Raw genomic sequence first — 24,415 nt, 5'->3', positions numbered from 1 at the left:
GGCCACATTACACACATTCTTATCGAGATACTTTTTTTGCCTTGAAGCAGACAGAAATCATTGGCATTAATTCTCTATTTACAATAACAAAACGTATTCTAGTGAAATCCTTAAGTTATAGAATCTTTAGTTATAGCCACGAATCCATAGCTAGTGTAAGAGCCTTGGGGATGGAATATTTCTTTAGGGGGCGAGTCTTTGTTGACCGTTTTTATTGGCTCGTGGCAGCATATGGCTTGTCGCAATTCAAAAACCATTTCCGAACACAAAGAGGACTGCAAAATAATCATTGTTACAGTGCCCGGAGCTGCAAGAAAAAAAATAGATCCGGCAACACGGCGAAGTGGTGCAATGCGCAAATGTTTAGACAACCAGCATAGCACTGCTTGAGGTTTTCGCAGAAGTGTTGCCAGATCTAATTTTTGGATTTTTCAACGGATAATCTGAGGACTCATTGGTAATTGCGTGCAGGTACTGACCTTCTAAGATTCCACGGTATTGGAGAAGCACACAAGTGGTAATAATAGGAAATTAATAGATTTCTTTAGTTATCAATAATTATCCAATAACAATCACGTAAAGCACACGATATTTACACTCAAAATTTCGTTGTCTATATGTATGTAATTACCCTCTAAATACCTATTATCGATTGAACTATATCCTTTAATTTTTATGTTATACAGATTATCAATACCTTATCTGAGGATTTTTAAATCAATCTGTGATTATTGAGCAAAGAATTCTTGATTATTGATTAGCAAAAATTGAATGTCATCAGTGCCTATGAGATGCTTATTCAGAGTTATTTATTATAATACTTTCATAGCTACGTGTCGTGTAGAATGCTGCTCACCCGTTCTTCTACGGCAACTTTCCGGGATTTCCACACGAATTCGCATACGGCAATGACGCAAGCAACCCCCATTCCTCCCATTAGCACCACGAAAACTCCCCCAACGTTTGCCAAGCCCAGCTCGTTGGCGGTACTGCTGGTTTTCGTTGTTTCGTCCTTAAAACCCATCTTCAGGAATCTCTACGTGTTATGGGGAGAATATTACTTACCCTACAAGCGCCTCCACCCCTCTTTTCCTTCCACCAGCGGGTTTTCAATATGTGCAACTTTCCCTCTTCTTGGAGTTTCAGTATGGCGCCGCTTATTGCGGTTCTAAATGGCGAATCTGAGAGAGAAAATGGGGGGTTAGAAATTGTGGAGGGAAGGAAAGTTCTGTGATAAAAGCAATTTTGACGAGTCGTTTTTACAAAAATTTAAATTTTATTTGTCACCGTTAGTCATCTTTAAAAAACTCAATTCAATATTTATTTAAATTAAATGCTCGAATTGGCCTCCAATTGCTCTCGTACAAAAGCGTAAACGCGATTTAAATATTCCACGTACGTTTCGTTAAACTCCTGACGATAATATAGCGGCACTTCCAAATTATTCGTTATCGTAAGTGATCCAAAGAAACTGGCTTTGTTTGGTGTAGTTTGGGTTTAAGGTGCCGCCATAAAAAAATCGAAAGGCGTCAAATCTGGTAATCTGACTAGCCATTCGATGGGTCCTCTACGGACACTCCAATGATCGGCAAAATTATGCGTTAAAAAACGTCCAACAGGCGTTGCACAATACCGCGAAACTCTGTCCTTTTAAAAAAACAAGTCATTTTCGAGTAAATTGCCATCTCTTTTCATTATTTTAATAATTTGCGGAGAGATTAATTTTGCAGGATTTCGAAGTAAATGGCGCCGTTCAAGTTTTCCGCGAGGAAAAATGGACCAACGACATGATCCCAGCCCAAACATTGAATTTTTCAGGATATTGCATATGCTTATCTCGCATTAGATGAGGGTTGGCTTCGCTCCAATATCGACAGTTGTGCAGATTCACGTGAATGTTAAAAAAAAGTGAAGATTCTGATATGATTTTACAAAATTCTAGACGTCTGCCGATCTTCTCTTCATTTAGCCCAAGAACGATTTATTTTGTAAAGATGAAATTTATACTTATGAGGAATTCTGGCGACAGATAATATGCTGACTCCACAAACTTGTGATAATCCTCGAATGGATTGCGTATTTTCCATTAAAGCAACGTGCCCCGAAACTCCAACTGAAGTAATTTCGTTATTGATGACTCGTACAGAGTGGTGCTCTCGGTTTCGAATCGAACCTGTTTCCCTGAGTTTTTCCATCAGTGTCAATACGTACTTGGGACGAACAAACTTATCAGGACGATGCTGGTTAAATATTCCTACAGCAGCCCTTGCACATTTGCCATGTGAATAATAAAAATCCACCTAAATATTCCACATGTTCTTGAATTGAAAATGCCACCTTTGCGTTTTAAATCTACTCAAAATCAACAAAATTGGGTCCTATCTGGGAGGAAGTGGCAAATTCAGAAATTTATTTTATTGAAATTGATAAAATCCAGAGACGATAAGCAACGAATTTACAAATAAAATTTAAATTTTTGCGTAAAAATTACTTTTATCGTAGCCTGATGTAAAGAAGGTTCCAAAACCTTCAAAACTAGGTGTCACAAGACCCTTCTTCCCTATTCAAATTTGAAGGGTTGTAAAGCCACCTTTTAGGGGGTTGCACGTTCAGGCGTTAAGTGCACGTCAAAGCATGTCCCCCAAGAAAAATTAATCGACGTGTTTTGGGAAATTTTCCGATCATGATAGCATAAGAAACACCCGGGGAGGCTCCTTTTCATTGGGACACCGTGTATATCATCAAGGTAAATTGTCCGCGCTCAAGATCAAAAAACGCCATTTTGAGGTCGCAATTGGAAATTTTAAAGCAATTTAAAAATAATTTGAGGTTGATGGTCAAAAACGGGCTTTCTGGGAGATAAAGCGGGCAAAGGGCGTAGTCGATAGAGCGACTTTTAGGGAGGGTGGGGTGGTTAATTAGGGGGGAATTTAAAGTTAATCGTAGGGAGCACGAGAAGTAAAAATATGAAAAATCCGCACTCGCCCTTTTTCTCTTCTTTCCATTGGTGTTTGAGGCGAAATTGAAGATTTTACAGATTTCGAGATATTTGCGCTTGAGTGAAGGATTTAGCAGGAAAAATGAGAAAATTCGAAAAAGATTTCAAAAGGGAAAAACACCATTAGATGCCGCTATTTCGGGTTTTATTCATGTTTTTTGATGATGTTGGAAAAATGACCTTATTTCTAACGTTTTTTAAACAATCCGTTTTTTCGAAGTTTGCCTATTATCGCTTTGGAAAATATGCAAATTTCGGTTTTTGGCCTGCAATTCCGATATTGGACCACTTTTCTGTGCATCTAAGATCTAGGTGAACGTAGGGCTTAACAATAAATCTGGTACAGGAAAGTTTGAGCTGGATTTTCAAGAGAAACGGAAAAAAGGCGAAACTTATGGGTTAACTATGGCAGGCTCTAATTTCGTTATTGTTAGAGATAGAGCCCCCAGGTAGATTCATTACATAGTCCCGTTTCTCTGCTCTAAACTACCACATTACGTGTGTTTTGTAAACACCTGGAAGCAAGTTATTAGCACATTTAGATCAAATTGCACCGTTTTGAACTCAAAATTGGGGCTTCAGACCAACTCGGAGCCGATTAGAACATTTTTATTATAGAGATGTATAAACGGAAAAGGTACGCGTTCTGTAATATATTTGAACTATTTTTAAGGCAATCGGGGCAATCGGAGTTGGAAGAGAGGCTAATGGGGGGGGGGGGGGGGGGGAGGTTGATTGAACCTCCCCTGTAGTTCGCCACGCGCCGTTCCGAAGAACAGCAGCCTCCAGGTGGAACTTCGCTATTTTGCGACGAAAAATCGATCAATCTCTTCATTTAATATCACCCGGCTCGCCCAAAACACGGCGAGAGCTACTAATTTGATCTATGAACCAATCTTAAGATTTTTCCTATCACTCGTTCATCATCATCATCATTGTTACCATTAGTGATGCCCTTAGCTTTTAGCTCTTAATTGATTATTCTCAAACTCCTAAACGTGTTCAAAAAAAGACATTTCTTGTATCATTGGCCACGCCCTTAATTCTCAGGCGGATCTCACTTTTCTAGGCACTTCCATATCAACGCAAAGTTCCAAATTTCTCCTCCGATACGAAACGGAGTGGCTGAGGCCCGAAGAGCATCTTCAATTAAGCCGAAGAGTCCAGGAACATTTACAGGCGAAAGCTGAGGTGAAAAGTTTTTTTCTAGAACTTCTCGTTCTCTAGATATCAATAAAAATTGAAGGGGCACGTTTGACAGAACACATGACTTAAATCACGAAAAAAAACTTTATTAACGGAAAATAAAAATTTACAAAATCTAAAAATTAGCCCAAAATTATTGTAAAAATTATTTTTAGACATTTATCAGTGGAGCGAGTGGTCAAAATACCGACCTCCCGCATCGAGGCATTTTCCAATCCTCAAGGAAAACGGTTTCAAAACATTTCCTAGTGTTTCTTCAGTGATTGCTTCACAAGCTGCTCCGATGCGATGTTTGATATCATCCGGAGTTGTTGGTACTTGAACGTACACTTTTTCTTTAAGATAACCCCAGAGAAAAAAGTCTAATGGAGTCAAGTCAGGTGATCTGGGAGTCCATTCACTGGACCATTACGTCTTAGCCATTTTTCAGGAAACATTTCATTTAAAACGTCTCGTGCGATATGAACAAAATAGGCTGGACATCCATCATGCTGATATCACAAAGCAACTCTTCGGTCAGGAGTAAGGTCTTCCAACAAAACCGCTAGATCATTTATCAGACAACTACGATACTTCTCTCCGTTTAAATTGCTTTCGGTAAAAAATGGTTCTATTATTTTGTTGTCGACAATGCCGCACCAAACATTAATTGGCCAAGGTCTTCGATGTTCTACTTGTCTTAGCCAGTGAGGAGTTTCAAGGAAGTACATGCAGTGGCAATTTACCTCACCGCGATTCCTGAAAGTGGATTCGTCGGAAAAAGACACCTTGAAGACAAAGTTAACATGCAAATCCAATTTGTTCCTTTCCCAAGTACGAAATTGCATCCGCTTTTCAATAACCTTGCCATGTAATTCTTGGTGAAGGAAAACATGATACGAACGCAACTTATTCAATTTTAAAACGCGATGCGCACTGGCCAGCGAAATGTCCGAATCTCTTGAGAGCTGACCGCAACTTATATGGGGATCAACAGCTACAGCCGCTAAAATGGCTATTTTGTTGTTTTCGTTGGTGGCAGTTCTTGTGCAGGTTTTTTACTTGTTTTCACGTTGTCACTTTCAAGAATTTTCTTGATTATCCGATAAAAAGTTTAACTAGTTGTTCTTTCTTCAGGGAATCTTTGTACATAAATCCGATAAGCTTCAACGCTGTTTTGACCGCTTTTTCCATTTTTCACTTTTGAATTGACAACTTTAGCTGAAGAATAAACAATTAGCTTCGTCTTAAAGGTTCCCTTGAAATTTATAAACAAATTAGATACCCCAAAAAAAATTTACGAAAAAGTGAAAACATGGATTTTTTGTTCGACTGATAAATATTCAAAAATCATTTTTACCATGATTTTGGGTTAATTTTTAGAATCTGTGAACTTTTATTGTCCATTAATAACATTTTTTAATTTAAGTCGTGCGCTATTTTGAACGTGTCACCTCAACTGCTGCCGAACTGAAATTTTAGGAAAAAAATGTTCATCAAAAAATCCTCAATTTTTTGCGCTCTTTGCAAATTTACCAGAAAAATCGGCGTTCCACATGAAAAACAAAGTTGGCCTTGGAGTGTCCTTTAAATGACCTTGAGCAAAAAATTTGCTTGTGCGCACTGGACGTCCCATTTCATAACAAGCAATTTTTATTTGAAATATTTTAAATGTAGTTTCGAAGGTAATCACTTGTGTCATTTTAAGCGAAACCCCCGGAATTAAGAAAATCTGGCAACATTGCAAGAACCTATGTTCTCAAAGTCTGTGGGAATCCCGAAGCTTCTCTTTTATAACAAGTTAGGGGAAGTCCAAGTCTTATGAAAATACTAAATCAATCAGCGCGTTTGCTGATAGAAAACGAAAACTAAATTAAGAACGCTGTTGATTAGCCGGTTTAGCATATTTATTGGTGACGATTTATGAAAGTTTTTATAAGATTTAGATTTTGAGAACTAATTAAAAGTACAAAACAATGGGAAAATCAAAAAGTTGCACTTCACAACTTAGCGAAGTAATTATTAAATTAAGGTCTTCTGGGACGTAATTTAAGAATAACGCGACAAGGCTGGAATGCTCTAAAATAACGGTTCTTCGTGCGATTAAGCATTTTGAGGGACCACTCAAAACCTACCACGTAAAAAGAAATCTCGAAAATCAGATCCTGGACCAGATAGGCAAATTATGAGACTTTCTCGTCGAAATCCCACGATGATAGCGGTTGATTATCCAGAATAAGATTTTTCCAAAAAAACCGTAAAAATAAAAATTCAGAACAATTAGACCTTGTCTGAATAAAACTAGTTTACATGGCCGAGTTGAGCGTAAAAAATCGATGATTTAAAAAAAATCGCACGACTGAAATAGAATTTTTCTAAGGGCTGTAAGGCATGGGCCTTGTCCCAGAGGAAATACTTTCTTTGCTCCGATGAAAGGGAAATCGATAGGATAAGACTAGATGGGAGTCAGTGTATGCGACGATCTCTAAACCAAGAATACAATCCTAAGTACATCGCAATCACAGTGAAACATCGAGGTTGATCGATTCAAGTTTGACATTGTTTGATCTAGTCCAGGGTAGGTCCTATTCATAAAATTGAATGAATCATACGAATATAAAAGATATTATGGAGATTATAGGGCTACCGTATGTCGAAGAGAACTTGCCTGTAATTTGGAAATTTCAGTAATACAACAATTCGAAGCTTACAGCAGCTAGCTCGATCAGAATTCTGGGTCTTTTCTCAAATGGCCTTCCAGTAGTCCGGATCTTAATCCGATTGACAATTGGTGGAACGATGTAAAGCAGGCTTTGAAACACCAAAACGTCAAAAATATTCCAGATTTATTCGACGCTGTTAAGCAAGTGTAGTACGCTATTCCTAAGGAACGTTGTCGAGCACTGAATCTATGCCAAATCATTCTCTTGCTGCCACTGTAAGTACCTGATCCAGAATTTTTCATGGTGGCCTTTCGTGGTTCTTTTCACGGCCTCTGCAGATGTGGTAACGGGAAAAATCGAGATAAACTTGAGTGCTACACCAAAAGGCAGGTTTGTTACATTTAAATGGACGGAAAAATGTCTGGCATCGCATGATGAGGCCATAAAGACGGTACAGCAGAGCTTAACTGAATTTTATTGAACTAAGCGACTCCTTTTAGTCGGCCAGAAAAGTGCCCTTAAATGCGCTGAGAGATCCATAAAAGGGCCAGAATCCACAAAGAGATCCCAAATGGCTGATTTGCTTGAAAGTTCGCACTCATTTAAGTTTGCTCAAGCAGCTTTCAAAGGAACAACAACGAAATTTTCTTTATTTTAGAGAGTGCTCCTCTATCCCACCAAGGCGATTTTCAGAGCTACGGTTGCCACTTTGGCATCTCAGGAAGGGCCGGAAAGGGTCCACTAACTCAACTGTATCCCCCGATACAATTTCAGGAGACATTCTCACTATTGAGTAACTAACTCGCACTTACGAATAAATAATAACATAAAGCTTACTTGGCGGCATGGCAATCCCGTATCCCTTCGAGTCCAGCATCCCCCCTACTTGAGTCAGTTCGCAGTTTCTCTCAATTATATACTCAATAGTCGTGGATTCCATTAAAAAAGCGTAACTGCCCTTTCCCTTGACCACCTGCTCCACCCCTTCTTGATTGCTGGAGGTGAACACTGAGGGTCTTTGAGACTCCATAAAAGCCCACATTCTCTGGTAAGTAGAGAAGTTTGAGTCCTAAAGAGGAGGACTTAGAGGGGGTGGTTTTAAATCGAAGGATGCTTGCCCTGAAGAACGCAGCTGTGGATCCCCCCCTCAAAGCTCCGTACTTGATCTTGGTCTGCTTGGCCAAGTCTTCAGCGCTTTCGATCGGAGAATCCATTCGTTCCACTGTGAGGAAAGCTGCCAAATTGGCTGTGTAGGAGGAAATCATGATGAGGGTGAAGAACCACCACATTCCTGCTACCATTCTTGTAGATACAGCCCTAATGAATTAGATTCCTGTTAATAAATGGTCCATCTAACAGTTCACCTTGCGTAAATTTCTTTAGTATCAGATCAGGAAGAAGAAGGAGAGACACAAAACTAACTTACTTTGGTGCGATGTCAGAGCCCTGCTGCATAAGAGAACCGATGGTGAACCATAAGGAATTTAGCAGGGTGAACTGATTTTCCAACACGTCAGGGTCGCTGTTGCATGGATGCGGGTTGTCCCATTCATAAGGGCTGAACCTGCCACCATAAAACAGCGTTACTTAAGTCTAAATCCGACTTACTTGGGGAGGAAATCGCAGCCTTGCTGCATGAGGGACCCAATGGCGAACCACATACAATTAAACAGGGTAAATTGGTTTTCTAGACGATCCGGGTCTTTGTCGCAGGGGTGCGGGTTGTGCCACTCATAGGGGGTGAATCTATTTTGAGTTAAATATTTGAATTTGATGCATCCTTACCTTGCCAATATGAAGAGGAGGACGGAAACCCCTAAATAGGCAGTCGCCATGTAGATCCACACGTCGAGGGACAGCGGGGAGAGGAAGGAGAAGAGGTTGGGGGGTTGTTTGATGGGCTTTCGGTACAGGATGCTGATTCCCAAGTTCATGAAGGGCATTGTGAAGTCGACTGCTTGCTCTCGGTCGTATGTAATAGTCAGGTCTGCTATCGCCAAGTCTGCTTTCTGATCTAGAAGCTCTCTGAGAGAAAAAGTGGTACTCAGAGTTGGGCATTGAGCCATGCGAATGTTGTCAATCTTTGAGGATAATTCCTCAATCAAATTCCGAGATATTGACGGTTAATTATTTGCTACAAACCATTTTTGTATGATCTTCCGGTGTTCAAAATTTTTGCTTGTAGATTTCTTTTTTTCATTTTTTAAGGGTCAAATTACCAATATCCTATCAACCTTAACCGGAAGCTATTCTCCATAGAAACGTTTAATAGCTCATGGATATTGATTAGAATTCGCGGCATCTCTGGAAACTATCTTGATGCTAAATACAACAGCACATTGGTAATTTGGACCTCACCAACGTACATTAGACCAAGACAAACAATGGCCGACTTCACGTATTTATCAGTGTTTTGTTTTAATTTCGCAATGCATCAAACAAGGATAGACATCTAAGGGCGGCCATTTTAAATCTTGATCAGAGAAGCTGCATGCGCAGTAAAGACAGGCAACCAGTTAAACAATAATTAATAGTTTGAGCTGGAAAAAAGGGGTTTTAAAATGGTATTATCCCTCCTAATCTACCCGAGATACGTCCCTGAAGGTTTCAACGAGTTAAGGAGTTTATACTGACCTGTATTAGTTACCTGAATAAAGTAATTAGACTTATCGATTTGCCCTAAATAAAGTACATTCAAAGTGTGGAGGATTGACCTTATGTCCTGAAGCGAATTCAGTGCTTTAAATTGAGTTTTTACCTGATCATCCCATCCCATTCGTTAGTTTGTCTATTCAAAGACCCATATCTTCCGTCCGGAGCCAGTTTTATCGTGTAATTAAACCCCAAAGTGCGAGATATCTCGTGAATAAGATCAACCGCATATCCCTCGAATTGGGCATTCCCCGTCAGTTTCTCGCTTGCCTCCTTCCTCATCACATATGGAGAACTCTGCAACAGACACATAATTAAAAACTTGCTTAACCGAATAAAATCCTCACCAGAATTGTGGTTACAACAAACGTTTTGTTCTGGATAATCTCGACGATTTGAGTATAGGCCTCCCCATAAGTTCTAGTGAAATTCACCCCCTCGCTCGCGTTCCAGGTTCCGATTTTCTTGAGTCCGTCTCTGGTCAGTTCCACGATGTCCAGCATGAAATCGCTGCGGAAGCCTTGATGGTCGAACTTGATGACCCCTGTGAGGCCACGCATTTCGACCTATCGGACAAAAATTCAATAAGGAGAAGAATAAATCACTGTCAAATGACTATGGCGTTTCCCTTGTAGTAATTGTTATTTCACTGCAGATAATGCTCTAATCTAAAGACATTAATCTTCAGGGCGTTTAGGTGCAAATGGAGGGTGATCTACCCCTATGATTTCAACTGAGCTTTTCTTTAAACATTCTTACCACTTTCATGTAGTTAATCAGACTGTAACCGTGAGGCCAAAAATCAACGGCATCACAGCTCAGCGGTTTGATATCAATTTGTTGGCTGGTGTCCAGATCGTGAAGAGCTTTGGCGAATAAATGGACGGCATCGTACATTAGAGCGGTTTCTGCCTGTAAAATAAATGAGGTGCGAACTGAATAAAGGACTTTTTACGTCACAACTGCAGGATAATATTTATCTTCCTAATGGACAAAAATTGCAGCCAAATATTATCTTATTCCAATGCTCACCTTTACAAACGTCGTATTGTCCTGGGGGAGCAAGAAAGGAAAAGATATTTGAGATGGTTATTTTTGAAATTCAACAAATCGGATGATATATCGGGTGTTCCGGACGGAAAAGTGGAGTTTCAGAGACGTAAACTTAGAGTAAATAGTTTTTCCAGATTTTTATAGCATCGTGTCGTCAAGGCTCAAATTACGCAAAAAAAACAGCTGATATAGGTATAAGAAAGCGGATTAAGAAATTATTTCCTAGGATTGGAAGGTTAATAACACTTAATAATATACAAAGTATCCCGTGGAAGAACTGGGGTTAACAGGATTTAAAAAAGATCAAGTTCAACGCTCCCATTTAAAATCAATAAATACGGTTCTGCAGATATTGCCTTAATTGAGTTATATTCTTGATAATATGGTGAATGGATTTTTAATTGATGTCTGAATGAAGAAATCTCAGATGAGAGGAACTAATAGAAAAGTGATCAAGAAATTCTTCTTTGCAATTAAGAGGTTCATAATATTGAATAATATATAGTGGAAAAAGCTCTAATTTTCAGAGCTTAAAGAGCTAGGTACAGGAATTCCTACAAATAAGACAATCTCAATGATTAGCTATAGTCATAGAAAAGGATGTTCAGGATTGATTCCTTGTCATTGGTAGGTTCATAATATTCATTAATATATAGAATGTCTCACGGTGAAGCCTTCAGTTTTCAGGACTTCAAAAACTTCCTGTAAAAAGCATTGCTAGTGGCTCTTATTGTCCCTGTCCTTGAGAGACTAAGGGCGATGAGTATAGAAGTTTCTGTAGGAAAATTAGTAGTAAATTTAAAAAATGCATAATACACGGGATGTTCCGCACGAACAAGCAGGGTTTCAGCATCACAAATAGCGCGAGCAAATCTCTAAACTACATTTTTTTTTTGTTTATAGAGAGACTCACTCTATAAAGAGCCGGAACAGTTTCCCCCTTCTTATTTTTGGCATCGGGTGGGAAAGTCCAATCCCGAACAGCCCGACGAATCTCAGGCCCATCCGGATCAACCAAACGGAACGCTGTAATATTAGTACCCCCATATTTAAATTCTTCTAAATCCACTCCATGTAAATCCTGTAAATCAAAGTTAACTTGGCTTTGACACCAGGAAAACGGCTCACCAAAGAGGTGATCAAATAACTGTGATAATCGCTCATCATTCCGATTTGTTGCGCCTGCTTCAAAACATCGTAAATTCTCGGAGTTGAGCAATCCAGGACGATATGGGATTCAGCGGAATTTTTTATTTGTTTCAATAGAGGCCTGGAGCACATAATTTTTGAAATTTTCTACTTATGAATTGTAACATTTACTACCTGTAATCATTGCCTTCCCCCAATTGGCGTACTGTAATGGGGAATTCGTAGGGGCCGTGAGCTTTGAGTAGCTCTTGAAGTCTCACTAAACCCTCATTGTTTTCATAGATTATGGTGAAGGATTTCCATCCCCAGGCTTTCACTAAATCCACATAGGCCTGAAAGAATAGTAATGACAAATTTGCCAGCAAGCTATAAGTATTTTCGTCCCGAGGGCCGCATACATGGATCAATACTTCCCACCCGGAAAGTTGTAATAATAAATTCGGAATTATGACAATGGTTTTACCCGCAAAATGCATTTTTTTATTTAATTTGTTAACTCTCTGATGATCATTAATCAAATCCAAGAAGCAGCATAAAATGAGACTATTCAGCCCAGTTCATTCCATGTAATCACTCATAACTGGGCCATCAGTAGATAAAGCTGTTTACCCAAAGTCTCCGCTACAAAGGGCTTCCAGTCTTTTTCGGCTCGGCTCATTACAACCAAGTTACGTCAAACAACTTTATTTGTGCCTCTTAATCCGAGTAAACACTAAAAGGGCGGATTAATTAGAGATTTTCCCCGAACACAGCTGCCTGTGTCTTCCAGTATTTGCGACGTATCAACGATAAATTTTCTAACAAATTTGCATTTTATTGCCCTTTGAAACAAATGCTAGACACTTACATGTAAAAATTCAATTTCTCACGAAATACCGCAGTCTATTGGGTATTTACATATCTGGAATTTTACCAGAAAGGTTCGTATTTAAAAAGAAAGGCTTATTTCCAAGATATAAAAGAATCCAATAACGCGAGTTTGCAGGATAAGAGGTATTTAAGATAAGGCTAAAGGTATTAAAGGTACATTTCAGGTAATGTGAGTGTTGCGAAGGGATATCAATTATTAAAGAATACCACAGTTGGTGAAATGTTATTTTTACATTTAGTTGAGTCATATTCTTGACAATATGGTAAAATTGTATTTGTATCTGAATGAACCTGCCTTGGATTAGTGGTAAGCCCATATAGCTACACAAGAGTATCCAGAAATTGTTATTTGTGACTGGGAGGTTAAACTGGAATTATCAGGACTCCCTTTCAAAAAAATTGAGTAGATGTTCTTATTAATCCTTCTATGGCTCAAAAATTGAAGATAAGTATAGGCGTTTCTATAGTGAAATTATGCTAAATTGGTAAGTAATGCGCAAAATTGCATAATATACAGGGACTTCAATATGAAAAAGCTGAGTTTTAGCGGTCTGAACATCGCGAAAATAATAGATCTCCCAGCATGGCCTTAATTGAGTTATTTTCTTGGCAGTATGGCGAATGGAATTTTATTGATGCCTGGAGGAAGAAACCTCAGATTACTGGTAAACCGATGTAGCTATAAAAAAGGTTATCAAGAAATTATTATTTTGGCTAGGGAGTTAAACTTATCAGGGTTCCCTTTCAAAAACATTGAACACATACCTGTTAAGCCGATTAAGTTTAAAAATTAAGTTTAATATTCGTATTAAGTTACTTTCCCCGATTAATGTGTATACCTCGATGCTGCGCCTATGTATGCAGTAAGTCGAATCGCTGTTCTCGAACATTATTGGTTTTTTTTCCATTCTAGATGGGGGCTGCTTAATGTCCGGGATTTTCAGTAATATTCTTTATCGGATCTATAATTTCGATCCAATTTAAGTACCGCTCAGCCGGCATGATCAATGAAGATTAATCGGTTATTCATCTGGACGCCGCGCGTTAACATGAAGAGGGGCCGGAAAGCCGACTATTGCTTCCTAAATTAAGGATACGCCTATGAGCGCCGACTTTTGAGTTAGTATTTAAGATCCAGGAATTTAGGAAAAGTGTCAGACGATATTACAATCAACATCACGACCACGATACGGTGAGTTAGTATCACCAGCCGTGTCCTTAGCTGCGTCGAGCTCCTTCCAACTCTATAACTGACACTTCGGGCGTGAATTCTCAAGTTAATATTAAGTGCATTATTTTCGTGTATTGTTTAACAGTACAATAAATGAAGTACTCATAAGTTCACTGTCCCGAAACTACGTAAAACATGTTCACGAGGGTGGTCTCTCGTTAAACAAGGAACGAACCCCCTAACCCGAACAATTAATCCTTATATGACTCAAAAAGATAAGATAGGTATAGGGATTTCTATAGCGAAATTATGCTAAACTGGTAAGTAATGCGCAAAATCGCATAATATACAGGGAGTTCAATATGGAAAAACCGAGTTTTAGCGGTCTGAACATCGCGAAAATAATAAATCCTCCTAATACGGCTTTAATTGAGTTATTTTCTGGACAATATGGTGAATGGATTTTTATTGAAACCTGAACATTTCAAATGAAATAAATCAATAGGAAAGCGGATCAAAGAATTCTTCTTTGCTATTTGGGAGGTTCACAATATTGAATAATATATAGGGCGTCCCACGGAAAAAAACTCGAGTTTTCAAGGCTTGAAGAGGTGGGTACAAGAATATCTATAGATGAAACGATCTCAGTGATTAGCACATAAAACAATTCCCATGTCATAGGGTGTTCCTTTTTTGGCGTACTAAATTACACGTATCTCACTCCCGTTTTACTACTATTTCCCTTTTGGGTATATAGACATTTCTTTTTTGCTTCAACCCTAACTGAAACAAATTGCCCTAATTAGCAAGGCGGTAGCTCAATCTGCATATAAAATAAGGGAAGATCCGTGCACCTACTGCACTTCTTGTGTAATCAAAGCCCCCGGTGCGGGTCATAAATAATTTACTTACTCGGGAAAGCGTCGTCGGATGAGGATACAAATTGACGAGACAGCTTTCCCTACGAAGTCGGTAATCCCAACGGGTTTCCAAGTGTGGTATTTCCATCGTATCGCAAATTGATTGCACGTGACTGGCGGTGTGTGGTGACTGAGGACCGAAAATCGCCGCCACTCCAGATCTCAAGAGATGACAAACTGGAACACGACACAATATTTCCTACATTGTAGATCAATCGAGGGGAGGTTCAGAATTTTTTTTTTTTTTTCAATAGATAATTATCAAAATCTCAACCTTCGTGCCCCTCTACAACTCTGCATTTAACGCTCCTCGCTGGGGGGAAATCCTGTTAAAAATATCACAAAGTCTCGGCTTCACTGAATCGTTAATCATCAGAGGCGTTGGCTGCCTTTTGACTAGATGCTTACAGCTTATAATGGTATTAAATGCACTCTATTTAATTCTTGCTAATACACTACAGATCCATCGATAAATATAGGCGAACCGGCAATCATACAACCATAAATTCGATAAGCGGAGCTGATGGTGACAACAGGCTCCAAGCGAATTTTCGCCATTAATAATGGCCTGCACACGGATTGCCCCCCATCATTAACCCATATTGTAATCAGTTATTGAAATCTTACCTTTCTTGGAAGCATGGAAGCTGTCTTGTGGAGGAATTTTCTCAATTTGCGCCTGCAATTTGGATCGAGGCAATATCGCTCGATCACTGTTAATTTTCTCAATGGCATAACGAAATGCAATTTCCTGCTTATCGTCGGTAGGGTGAAATAGGCCACCTGAAACCAATATCGCCGAGATATCGAAAACCTTTTTAATCCAGTTCAATCCATGAATTTGACCCCAGAGCCCAAATGGCCGGACACTAGAATTAGAAGTGGAGGCTAATCTTGTTAGTTGCCTCGTAACAAGGGCTTAAACTCTCTGCCCAACGAAGCGAATTTAACAAAATTAACCAACTTCCAATTGCAGCATATTTTTCCAGACATGGCGCACATAAATCTCGTCACAATTCGCAGGAAATGTGGCAGCCTGAACTGCACTGAAATTCAATATTTTGGGGAAACGGGTTAGTAATAAAGTTCATTAATCATCGCAAATGCAGCAGGTAAGGTGGATGTATTGTTCCCCTCCGTGTCCAGATATTTTGGTCTTGTCAATTTTCTTCGAGGAAAATGGGGTGATTTTAGTCCCGCAGCGGGGGATTAAAGACTAAATTAGCCAATGTTAATACGGTTGACTTCGTTTTCCGGATATTAGGATTTACCTGCATTGGATCAAATAGCTTCGTGCCAATCTCAGTTGCGAGATTTGCTTTGATTAAGCGCCAATTTGGACGGAAATAATTTAGTTCCGTTTAATTTAGTACAGGGGCCATAAATGAAGGTTTATAGATTTAATATAAGGGGCTCAGCCCGGCGTATCGTTAATAACATATACTTTTTTACTGCTTTAACTTTCCATACAATTTAAGTCGTTCCATGGAAATCATTAATACGAGGTTGGCCCTGAAGGCCCCCATTAAGTCTCCGGAATCCTAAAAATAGAGTATGAAGAACCGTAATTTGCAGGGACTTTCGGAACCGCGAAAATTAATATGAATGTCAGTCCATATCTCAAGAAGTAAAAGAGGCTGAGCCACCCGCCCAGTGCAGGCTGATGGAGCTCATCCAGGCGATTAAAATATGTTTTTAGTTTAATTGCTCTTATGATTCCCAAAACATAAGAACTTTGAAGAATGGTCACCATTAGGTGAGACCTGCTACTTTGGAAATGTTTAAGAAAGACTCGGGACGGTTGAGGCGATTTTTATTGCCCTAATCGACAAGCTGTAGACCCCGAATGCTCCCATTGAGGCTCTGGAGTCTGAGAAGTGCAATTTAAAGACCCTTAATTTAGAGGGACTTCCAGATAGGGAAAATTAATATGAATGTTGGTCCATTTCTCAGGAAGTAAATAGGCCGGCCACGCGCCCAGTGCAGGCCGATACAACTCATCCCGGCCTTTAATCCGAATTATATTCTTAAAGTAGTTTCTTTTTGGATTGCTAAAATTTAGACTTTAAGGTTTCTAAAGTGGTCAAAACTGAATAAATTGAAAAGAAAAATTCGATATTTTTGAGGCTGTATTTATTGCTCTAATCGACAAATGTGGGTCATACGTGTACTTTCATCCAGGCTCTGGAACCTTAAACCTTCAAAATGAAGAAACTTAATTTCGACCGCATTCAAAATTGTGCAAATTGGTGTTAATGTTAGTTCATATCTCGGGAACTGAAAGTGGGAGAACAGCCCACCCAGCGCAGGCTGCTAGTTCTTACCGAGACCATTAATATGGTCTGTATATTTAACGAAATTGCTTTTCGAGCCACCAAAATATCCACATAGAAAATTCGAAAGGTGGTTAAATTGGGAACCTCTCGCCACACAGGCGAGAGGTATCCCCATCAATCTTGAGGCATCTTTATGCAATCGGAACAAAATATACATATTTCTTGATATAATGGTGTATTCAGATGCAGTGGACCAAAATGGCAACAACAAAGGACATTAAAAAGTTCTTGATGTTGTCATTTAAGAGTGTGGGGAACGTAAAAAGGAAGTTTATGTTGCATTTAACGACATACGGAAGAAATATATTAGTTTTATCGCTGCAATATTACAGGGTTTAAGAGGGTAAACCGTACTTTTTGCCCAAAGTTTTGGCATTTGCCACCACTGGCCGTTCCTGCCATCTACACCCAAACTAGAGCCATCTGTGAGACATACCAGGTAATGCGTCTCGCACTACTGGGTTTCACTCAAGACATGGAAAAATTCAGTTTCCAGGAAAAAATACCTTAATTTCGTGAAAGAAACTGGCGAAATCCGGCGGAGCACAAGTTGATTTATTGTCGTGTTCAGCGTCGATTTTAAATTTATCCCTCAGAATTACTGTTAACTATGATCTCTAAAGCGAGCTTTCGAACTTACCAATGGGGATGAGATCTGGCAGTCCATGGAGCACCTTTAACTCGACGGACAGCAGCCAGAACGCAATGGAAACGATCCCAACTTCCATCGCATCTGAAACAAACAATACAGCTTTACAGTTGAAGTTCAGTTTCTTGCGATGATGCACCAAATCCCCCCAAACTTCGGGTCATATATCACCTTTGGTTCGGACATAAAACTTCTCCCGAAGTGCAAAACTCATGTTCACAAACAACCTCCAACTATCAGACGTATAAAACAAAGTTTCAATTTTAAGTTTCATTTGAAACTGCTTTTAATAGCGTCTGTTTAATGTGAGAGGCGTGTCTACGAGCCAGCTAAAACTTTTAAAGCTTCAGATGCTAAGCATACACTTGCTTAACATCACTTCCAACACAGGAACTCGCTTAATGTTCCATTTAAAATCAAATAAGTTTATTAGATGCTGAGGCAACAGGGATGGGAAACACCGGGATTTTTACCATGCAAGTGTTGATGTAAATTGAAATGAATGTGGCTATCACGCCGGCACAAGAGAAGGTTAATTTCTCCTTTACGTACCAGCACAGGACTCACTGCAAGACGCACTCAGCTACGAGATAACACAGAAACCGTAAAGGATCATCTAAGGTACCCTGGGAACCCACCTGCATGCAACAAACACCCTTTCTGCCTCAAAAATTCGATTTTGCAGCAGATTAACCTTTGTACACGTCCTGCCTGGTCCCGAATCGAAATCGGAGCTGCTGGGAGCGTTTCGCAACCCTCACTGCTGCTGATTCTGGATGGAATCGCACAGCATCCGAAGCCGGAGCAAGCGCCCTGTCCCCGTCTGGAAAGGACAAAGTAATAAAGGAGATATTGAAAAAATGTTTCAGGGATAACGAGAAATGTGTTGGCTACATTGATTAAATCGCAATTTTACCCTTTCAGGGTGTGAAATCGGCGGCCTCCGAGAGCCCTCACATCAAGAAATTTGAGGCAGATAAACTTTCCCTTATCAGTGACGTGGCTGTTCCATCTTCGATCTAAATTTCCATTAGATTTAATTTTAATTAGTGTAAGAAGTTTTGAGCAAAGCATGTTACTCAAAGTTTCGAAGTATTGTGCTGTAATGCGAGGGAAAATACAAACTTCAGCGTTGATTCAGTTTGCGTACGAGCAGTTGTTTGTGCATGTTTCAAAGCGAGACCTGCAAGTTTTGCTGGCTGAATGTTATATGCATCTATAACGTTAAGTCAAAAAGTGCGCTTTTTCTTCTCCTTTCAGACGCTGCATCGGTTGACTCCGAAGCTATTCCCAATTTCAAGATATTCGCTTTCGAGTAGGGCAACGCCAAAAAGATATATCAAGAATTTCAGGACCAAAAGGCTTCATTCCGCGTTTATTTCGTATTTTCCGATGGTTCTGGTGCAATTAACTTGGCCTAGAACCACCCTCGAAAAAATGTATTACGCCCAGTCTCATTTGGAAAATTTGAAAATTTCGGTGCTTACATCATAATTCCATAATTTTCAACACAAAATTTGGTTTTTTGGACCAGCTCGAAGTGGATTCCAGCTCCTTACACTAAACTTGACTTTGGAAATCTAACTTGATAAGAGGCATATACTGCATTGCATTGAGTTATTTTTAGGGAAATTGGGGGTGAGTGGGTGTTTTCCCTCCAAACGTCACTTTAACATAGCTAATTCGAATGTGGAGTGCTCTTCGTCAATTTTAAGAAGAGCTGGAAATTCCTCAAGGGTAAAAAATTTCCACCATTTTGTACAGAAACAACAATCCTCCTATAAAAATCATTAAATTCGTTTGAATATTTACCCAAAAGTATCCGATTGCTCACTTTTGTGTACAATCAAGGCTTTGCCTCGGGAAAATTTAATTATTTTTAGTTTTTTTCTTTGTAACTTAAAGTTGCGAAATACTCTGCTGTAATGTGAAGGAAAATACAAACTTTAGCGTTGATTCAGTTTGCGTACGAATAGTTGTTTGTACATGTTTCAAAGCGAGGGCTGCAAGTTTTGTTGGTTGTATTATGCGGGTATATCGCTACATCAAGAAAAGCGTTTTTCTACCTATTTTGAATAGTCCACTGGTGAAATGTGTAGTTGTTGCTAATATCGATATATTGTGGTTCAACTAAAGGAATACCAAAAAATGTCAAGAATTTCAGGGCCAGAAGGCATAATTTCGTGTTTATTTCATATTTTGTAACAACTTTGTCTCCCTTGTTTCAGTTTAGAACCTCCCTAAAAAATTCTTTTTTGAAATTACAGGTTAGGCCATACCTCCTTTGAATAATTTTAGAGTTACGATTTTTGGGTTTTTACATAGTAAATTTCATATTTTTCAGCCCGAAATTTTACTTTTTGGCCCAGTTCGAAGTGAACTCAAATTATTTTTAATAAACTTTATTATGGTTAGAGGTTAACTTGAGAAGAGACATATGCTGCAATGAATTAAATTGTTTTTAGTGAAATTGGGGTTAAATGGGGCTCCCTCGCCCAAGTATGGCATATATCATTGGAATACAGACTGCTCTTATCAAAATTTGAGGAGAGCTATAAATTCCTCAAGACAATTTATTCTCCACCATTTTGTCCAGAAACAACTAAATTAATCTTCGTACAACAATCGCCAAATTCGTTTGATTATTTACACTGAATTATCCGATTGCTCGCTTTTATGTACAACAAGAGTTTCGCCTCGGGAAAATTGAATTATTTTTAGCTTTTTTTTTTATAACTCAAAGTTTCGAAGTATTGTGCAAACTTTGGTTTTGATTCGGTTTGCGTACGAATAGTTGTGTGTGTATATTTCGAAGCGAGGGCTGCAAGTTTTGTAGGTTGCACGTTATATAGATATATCGTTACGTCAAAAGATACGCTTTTTCGATCCGGCTCAAATGATGTATTGGTCAGTCTGTACTTGTTTCCAATTTCGAGATATCGACATATAAGTAAAGGAATACCAAAAAAAAATCATAATAGCCATTTTAGAACAGAATTTTATCAACAAAAGGCGTAATTTCATTTTTTTTCATATTCTTTAATGATTTTGATTCAATTAACTCAGTTTAGAACTAAGAGCTTTTTCGAAGTTATGTATTATATCTTATTTCCTTTGAAAGATTTTAAAATTTCGGTTTTTGGGCTATAACTCCTAAATGATACAAATTGCTTATACATATATGATATGTGGTTTGTTTTTCTATTATAGATACACTCATTCGTTCATTATGTCGCCACATTCCTCTACACCAAATTTCGCAAAAGCAAACTTCGATCGTTTTCAGCTCGAAATTTGGCTTCTTACATCGATTCGAAATGAATTCAAGTTCTTTGCAATGAACTTGATTTTGGGAATGTACAATATCTTAAGTTATTTTTAAGAAAATTGAGGGCAAATAAGGATACCATGTGTCACTTTCGAATTTGAGAAGAGCGAGAAATCCCTCAAAGAGGAAATTATCTCCACCATTTTGTCCAGAAAATAAAATACTGAGTTCATTTTTGTATAAGAATCGCCAAATTAGTGTAAATATTTACCCAAAGGAATCTGATTGCTCGCTTTTATGTACATCAACGGATCCGCTTCGGGGAAATTGAATTATTTTTTAGCTCTCCGGCAATTTTCCTGGATAGAGGCCAACACACTGAAAGTACGAAAAGCGCAATCAAAAATGCATTAAAGGTAATAAAAGCTAAAACAAAGAGTCATCCTGGGCTTTGGACAAGGAAAATACCTTTGAGCAAAATACCTTCGTTGCAGAAAAATTCCTTATATCAAAATTTTATTTGCAGCATCAAAGGCACAATAAATTAGACTTTAGAAACGAAGTATTTTCTAGGTATTATAATTATAAAAGGTGGAAATCTTGTAGCTCTTGTAATTCGGACATCGTGGAATTTTAAGTGCTTAAGTTTTCATGTTCCACTCAAATTCCAGAACTTTGTCAAGAGCTGAAATCCGTGAGAATGCCTGAAAAGTGTAAAAGTTGTATATGGAAATACAAGGAAATTAATTCTCTTCCTGAAATGAGAGGATTACGTTCCTTTATTTTCTATAAATTTTCCTAAGTTTTGAATTTAAAATGAAAACACTCTCTGCTTTGCACATTTCAGAAAAATCGAAATGGGAGCAAGCAATTTATGACCCTTTTACTATTTGCTTGTTGTAACGCTGCTCGTTCTATAACTTCAATATCTCACTGGAGTGTCTTTATAACTCTTAGTAAACAGATGTTTTCGAGCTATTTAAAGAAGCAGAAAAATATCCCTCTCAGCAAGATATATCACTATCTAGACTGATTGAGGACAGGAGCTTTCAAATCTAATCCAAAACTCGCAACATCAATTGTTCTCAAATTCACGTAATTAACTTTAAATACACCCACTACGAGCATTTAATGCCCTCCTCGATCGCTTCTCCCGTTCACCTTCGAAGTGATAAAATAACCATTATAAATCCAAGGGCCTTTAATCGACCTTTAAGGAATTTAGCGCATAAATCAACATGACCCTTCACCGGAGAAGTCCTAGCCGTTCGAGATAAGGATAGGTGATTAAATGAGCTTAATTTGACCACATTTACTAGAACGGAGGAATTAGTAACTGTAAATAATAATGATGTATATCAAAAGATAGTTATTTTGTGCAATTAATATATGGATATTTTAGGTTCATATTCATTTTATTGAAATTGAGAGAAGAGGCTCAATTAGCGCTAAACAATTCATACTCGCCATATTGTCAAGATATTAATCAAGAATGAGAAAAATAATATTCTCGTTTTTCAGTGTAATTAGTCGTTTTCCTCTTTTTTCAAAGTTCTTCGCTACTTTTGGGGCACGGAAGAGTTGAAATGCCCTCATGGGAAATAAGAGCGTCATGAATTTTTCCTGAGCCGCTCATATTTCCTTTTGATAGGAAATCCCCTGAAAATGAGACGGTCTCCTTGACTACGGCATATCCCGTACATATTTAAAGGAAGGGGCTTTTCCTCCCTTATAACTGGTATTGTTTGATTAGGGCCGTCTACGTTAGAGAGGGTTTGGTTTTTCAATTCATTAACCTCTCAAATTCTTAGTTAGGGTTTCTCATATATTTTCGGGTAATCCTCTTGTAGAAAACCAGACAAAGTGTCACAAATAACCACTACTTTCCAGATCTTGCTATACAAATTCAAAGAAATTGTGAAATATTTGCTGCGCCAGAAAATGCGGCTGATTCATTTTAGGACCTATTATATTGCTGAGGAAGCCAAGGATATTACCAAGGAGGATTTATTGTATCATCAGATTTACAGCAAGTTGAAAGAAATTTAGAAATTTGAAAAAAGACGTAATTTGGGGAAAGGTTTATTCAGAATTTTAAAAATTAAAAAAGGCAGATATTGAGAATTACAACTACAAGAATATATTGTAATTTCTAGTAATACCACATAGCAGTATGGAAATTCATTTTAATAGAGACAAAGAATAATGACAAAAATCACGCTTGAAACAGTATTTTTTCTTGACATTTGGCGAAACATAATTAGTTTTTCATTGCAAAATATGAACCATTGTTATTAGACTGATCTCCAAGTGCGACGCCCTCGAAGAGTATATCAAGAGCAAACTGGTGATTAGTTACACCTACGTAATCTCAGTATTTTTACGCACAACACAACAATTAACAATTTTTGGTAAAATGCAGCTTTTATAGAGCGTTTAAAAGTATAGACGCCATCTGTGTGCTGAACTGCCAATCCACGTATCCAGGACACAACCCTCTTAATGAAAATCGCCACTTCAGTTCCTTAACACCAGATGGCGATACAGAATCGGTTCATAGAATTTTATTAAGCCCTTTTTTAATGGGCCGCAATTTAAGTCTAAGCTAGAAATCTGATAAAAAAGAATAATGGTTCTCATTAACATAACGCCCCAAGATGTAGATAATGGCAATATATTGCCATCAGATGTCACAAGTTCAATTCAACACCCGATTAAAACTTCCAGAAAATTTGGTAAAAAGGAGCGTCAATCAAGTCGACTTTAATTAAGCCGCAGAAGCATGTAAAGAAAGTCTGATTGTGCCCCCATATGTTTTCGTTCTCCCTGCACGCAACCGAGCATATATGGGATAATGCAAATTAATTGGGCGTGGAATTTTTCCCTCATTTCTCGCTCTTTGAATATTTACAGAATTGACTAAATCATGAATAATTTGTTAAAGATGGCTTTCAAATGCATAAAACAGTATTACAACTCCGCAAAATTACTAAACGATCAATAACGTACATGACAATTTTTACCAAAAAAGTTAAATAAAAAATAAAGTGCTCGGATTTCATCAGTATTCAGTTTGGGGCACGCAGTGTTAATATGATAAAGTCAAAACTCAAATCGGACAATTTTGATTTCTTGGTTCGAAAAATACAATAGACATCAGGAAAATTTTTAAGCCAAAAACCGAGTCTAATTTGAGTTTTGTCCGTGGCATATCAACGCTATATCATACGCTTACTGCGGAACCAAATCTCGTTGAAATTGGAGTGCTCAACGTCCATTTTATTTTATTAGCGGAAAATTGTCATGTACGCTTCTGGCTTTCCGACGATCAAATCTTCGTACGCACCACGAAAATTTCCGAAGGATTTCAACCAGTGGCGTCCATAAAAATTTTCTTCCAAAATATTAAATGAAAATTGTTTTGAAGTTTTGGACTTCAATTCTACTAGTTACGTCATTTCATGTTCCTCCATTTACATGAGCTGTAGTTAATGAATTATT

General features: G+C 38.3%; 1 protein-coding gene across 1 annotated transcript; it reads right to left on the bottom strand.

Annotated features, from left to right (window-relative positions):
* Positions 1–135: 135 nt before the first annotated feature.
* On the bottom strand, positions 136–17,990 carry KaiR1D (Kainate-type ionotropic glutamate receptor subunit 1D). The gene is made up of 18 exons (XM_066406872.1): positions 17,818–17,990; positions 17,638–17,730; positions 15,289–15,444; positions 14,654–14,838; positions 11,875–12,032; positions 11,680–11,821; positions 11,465–11,632; positions 10,531–10,551; positions 10,258–10,410; positions 9,846–10,064; positions 9,605–9,795; positions 8,632–8,871; positions 8,455–8,592; positions 7,965–8,163; positions 7,684–7,915; positions 1,066–1,181; positions 480–1,012; positions 136–275 (listed from the first exon to the last, which is right to left on the bottom strand). The coding sequence occupies exons 1-17, from the start codon at positions 17,918–17,920 to the stop codon at positions 830–832; spliced, it is 2,697 nt and encodes an 898-aa protein (XP_066262969.1). The 5' UTR covers positions 17,921–17,990; the 3' UTR covers positions 136–275; positions 480–829.
* Positions 17,991–24,415: the final 6,425 nt, after the last annotated feature.

Source organism: Euwallacea similis, chromosome 3, assembly GCF_039881205.1.
Source record: "Euwallacea similis isolate ESF13 chromosome 3, ESF131.1, whole genome shotgun sequence".
Taxonomy (NCBI): domain Eukaryota; kingdom Metazoa; phylum Arthropoda; class Insecta; order Coleoptera; family Curculionidae; genus Euwallacea; species Euwallacea similis.
The sequence above is the reverse complement of the archived record's forward strand: the minus strand, read 5'-3'. Positions and strand labels throughout refer to the sequence as shown.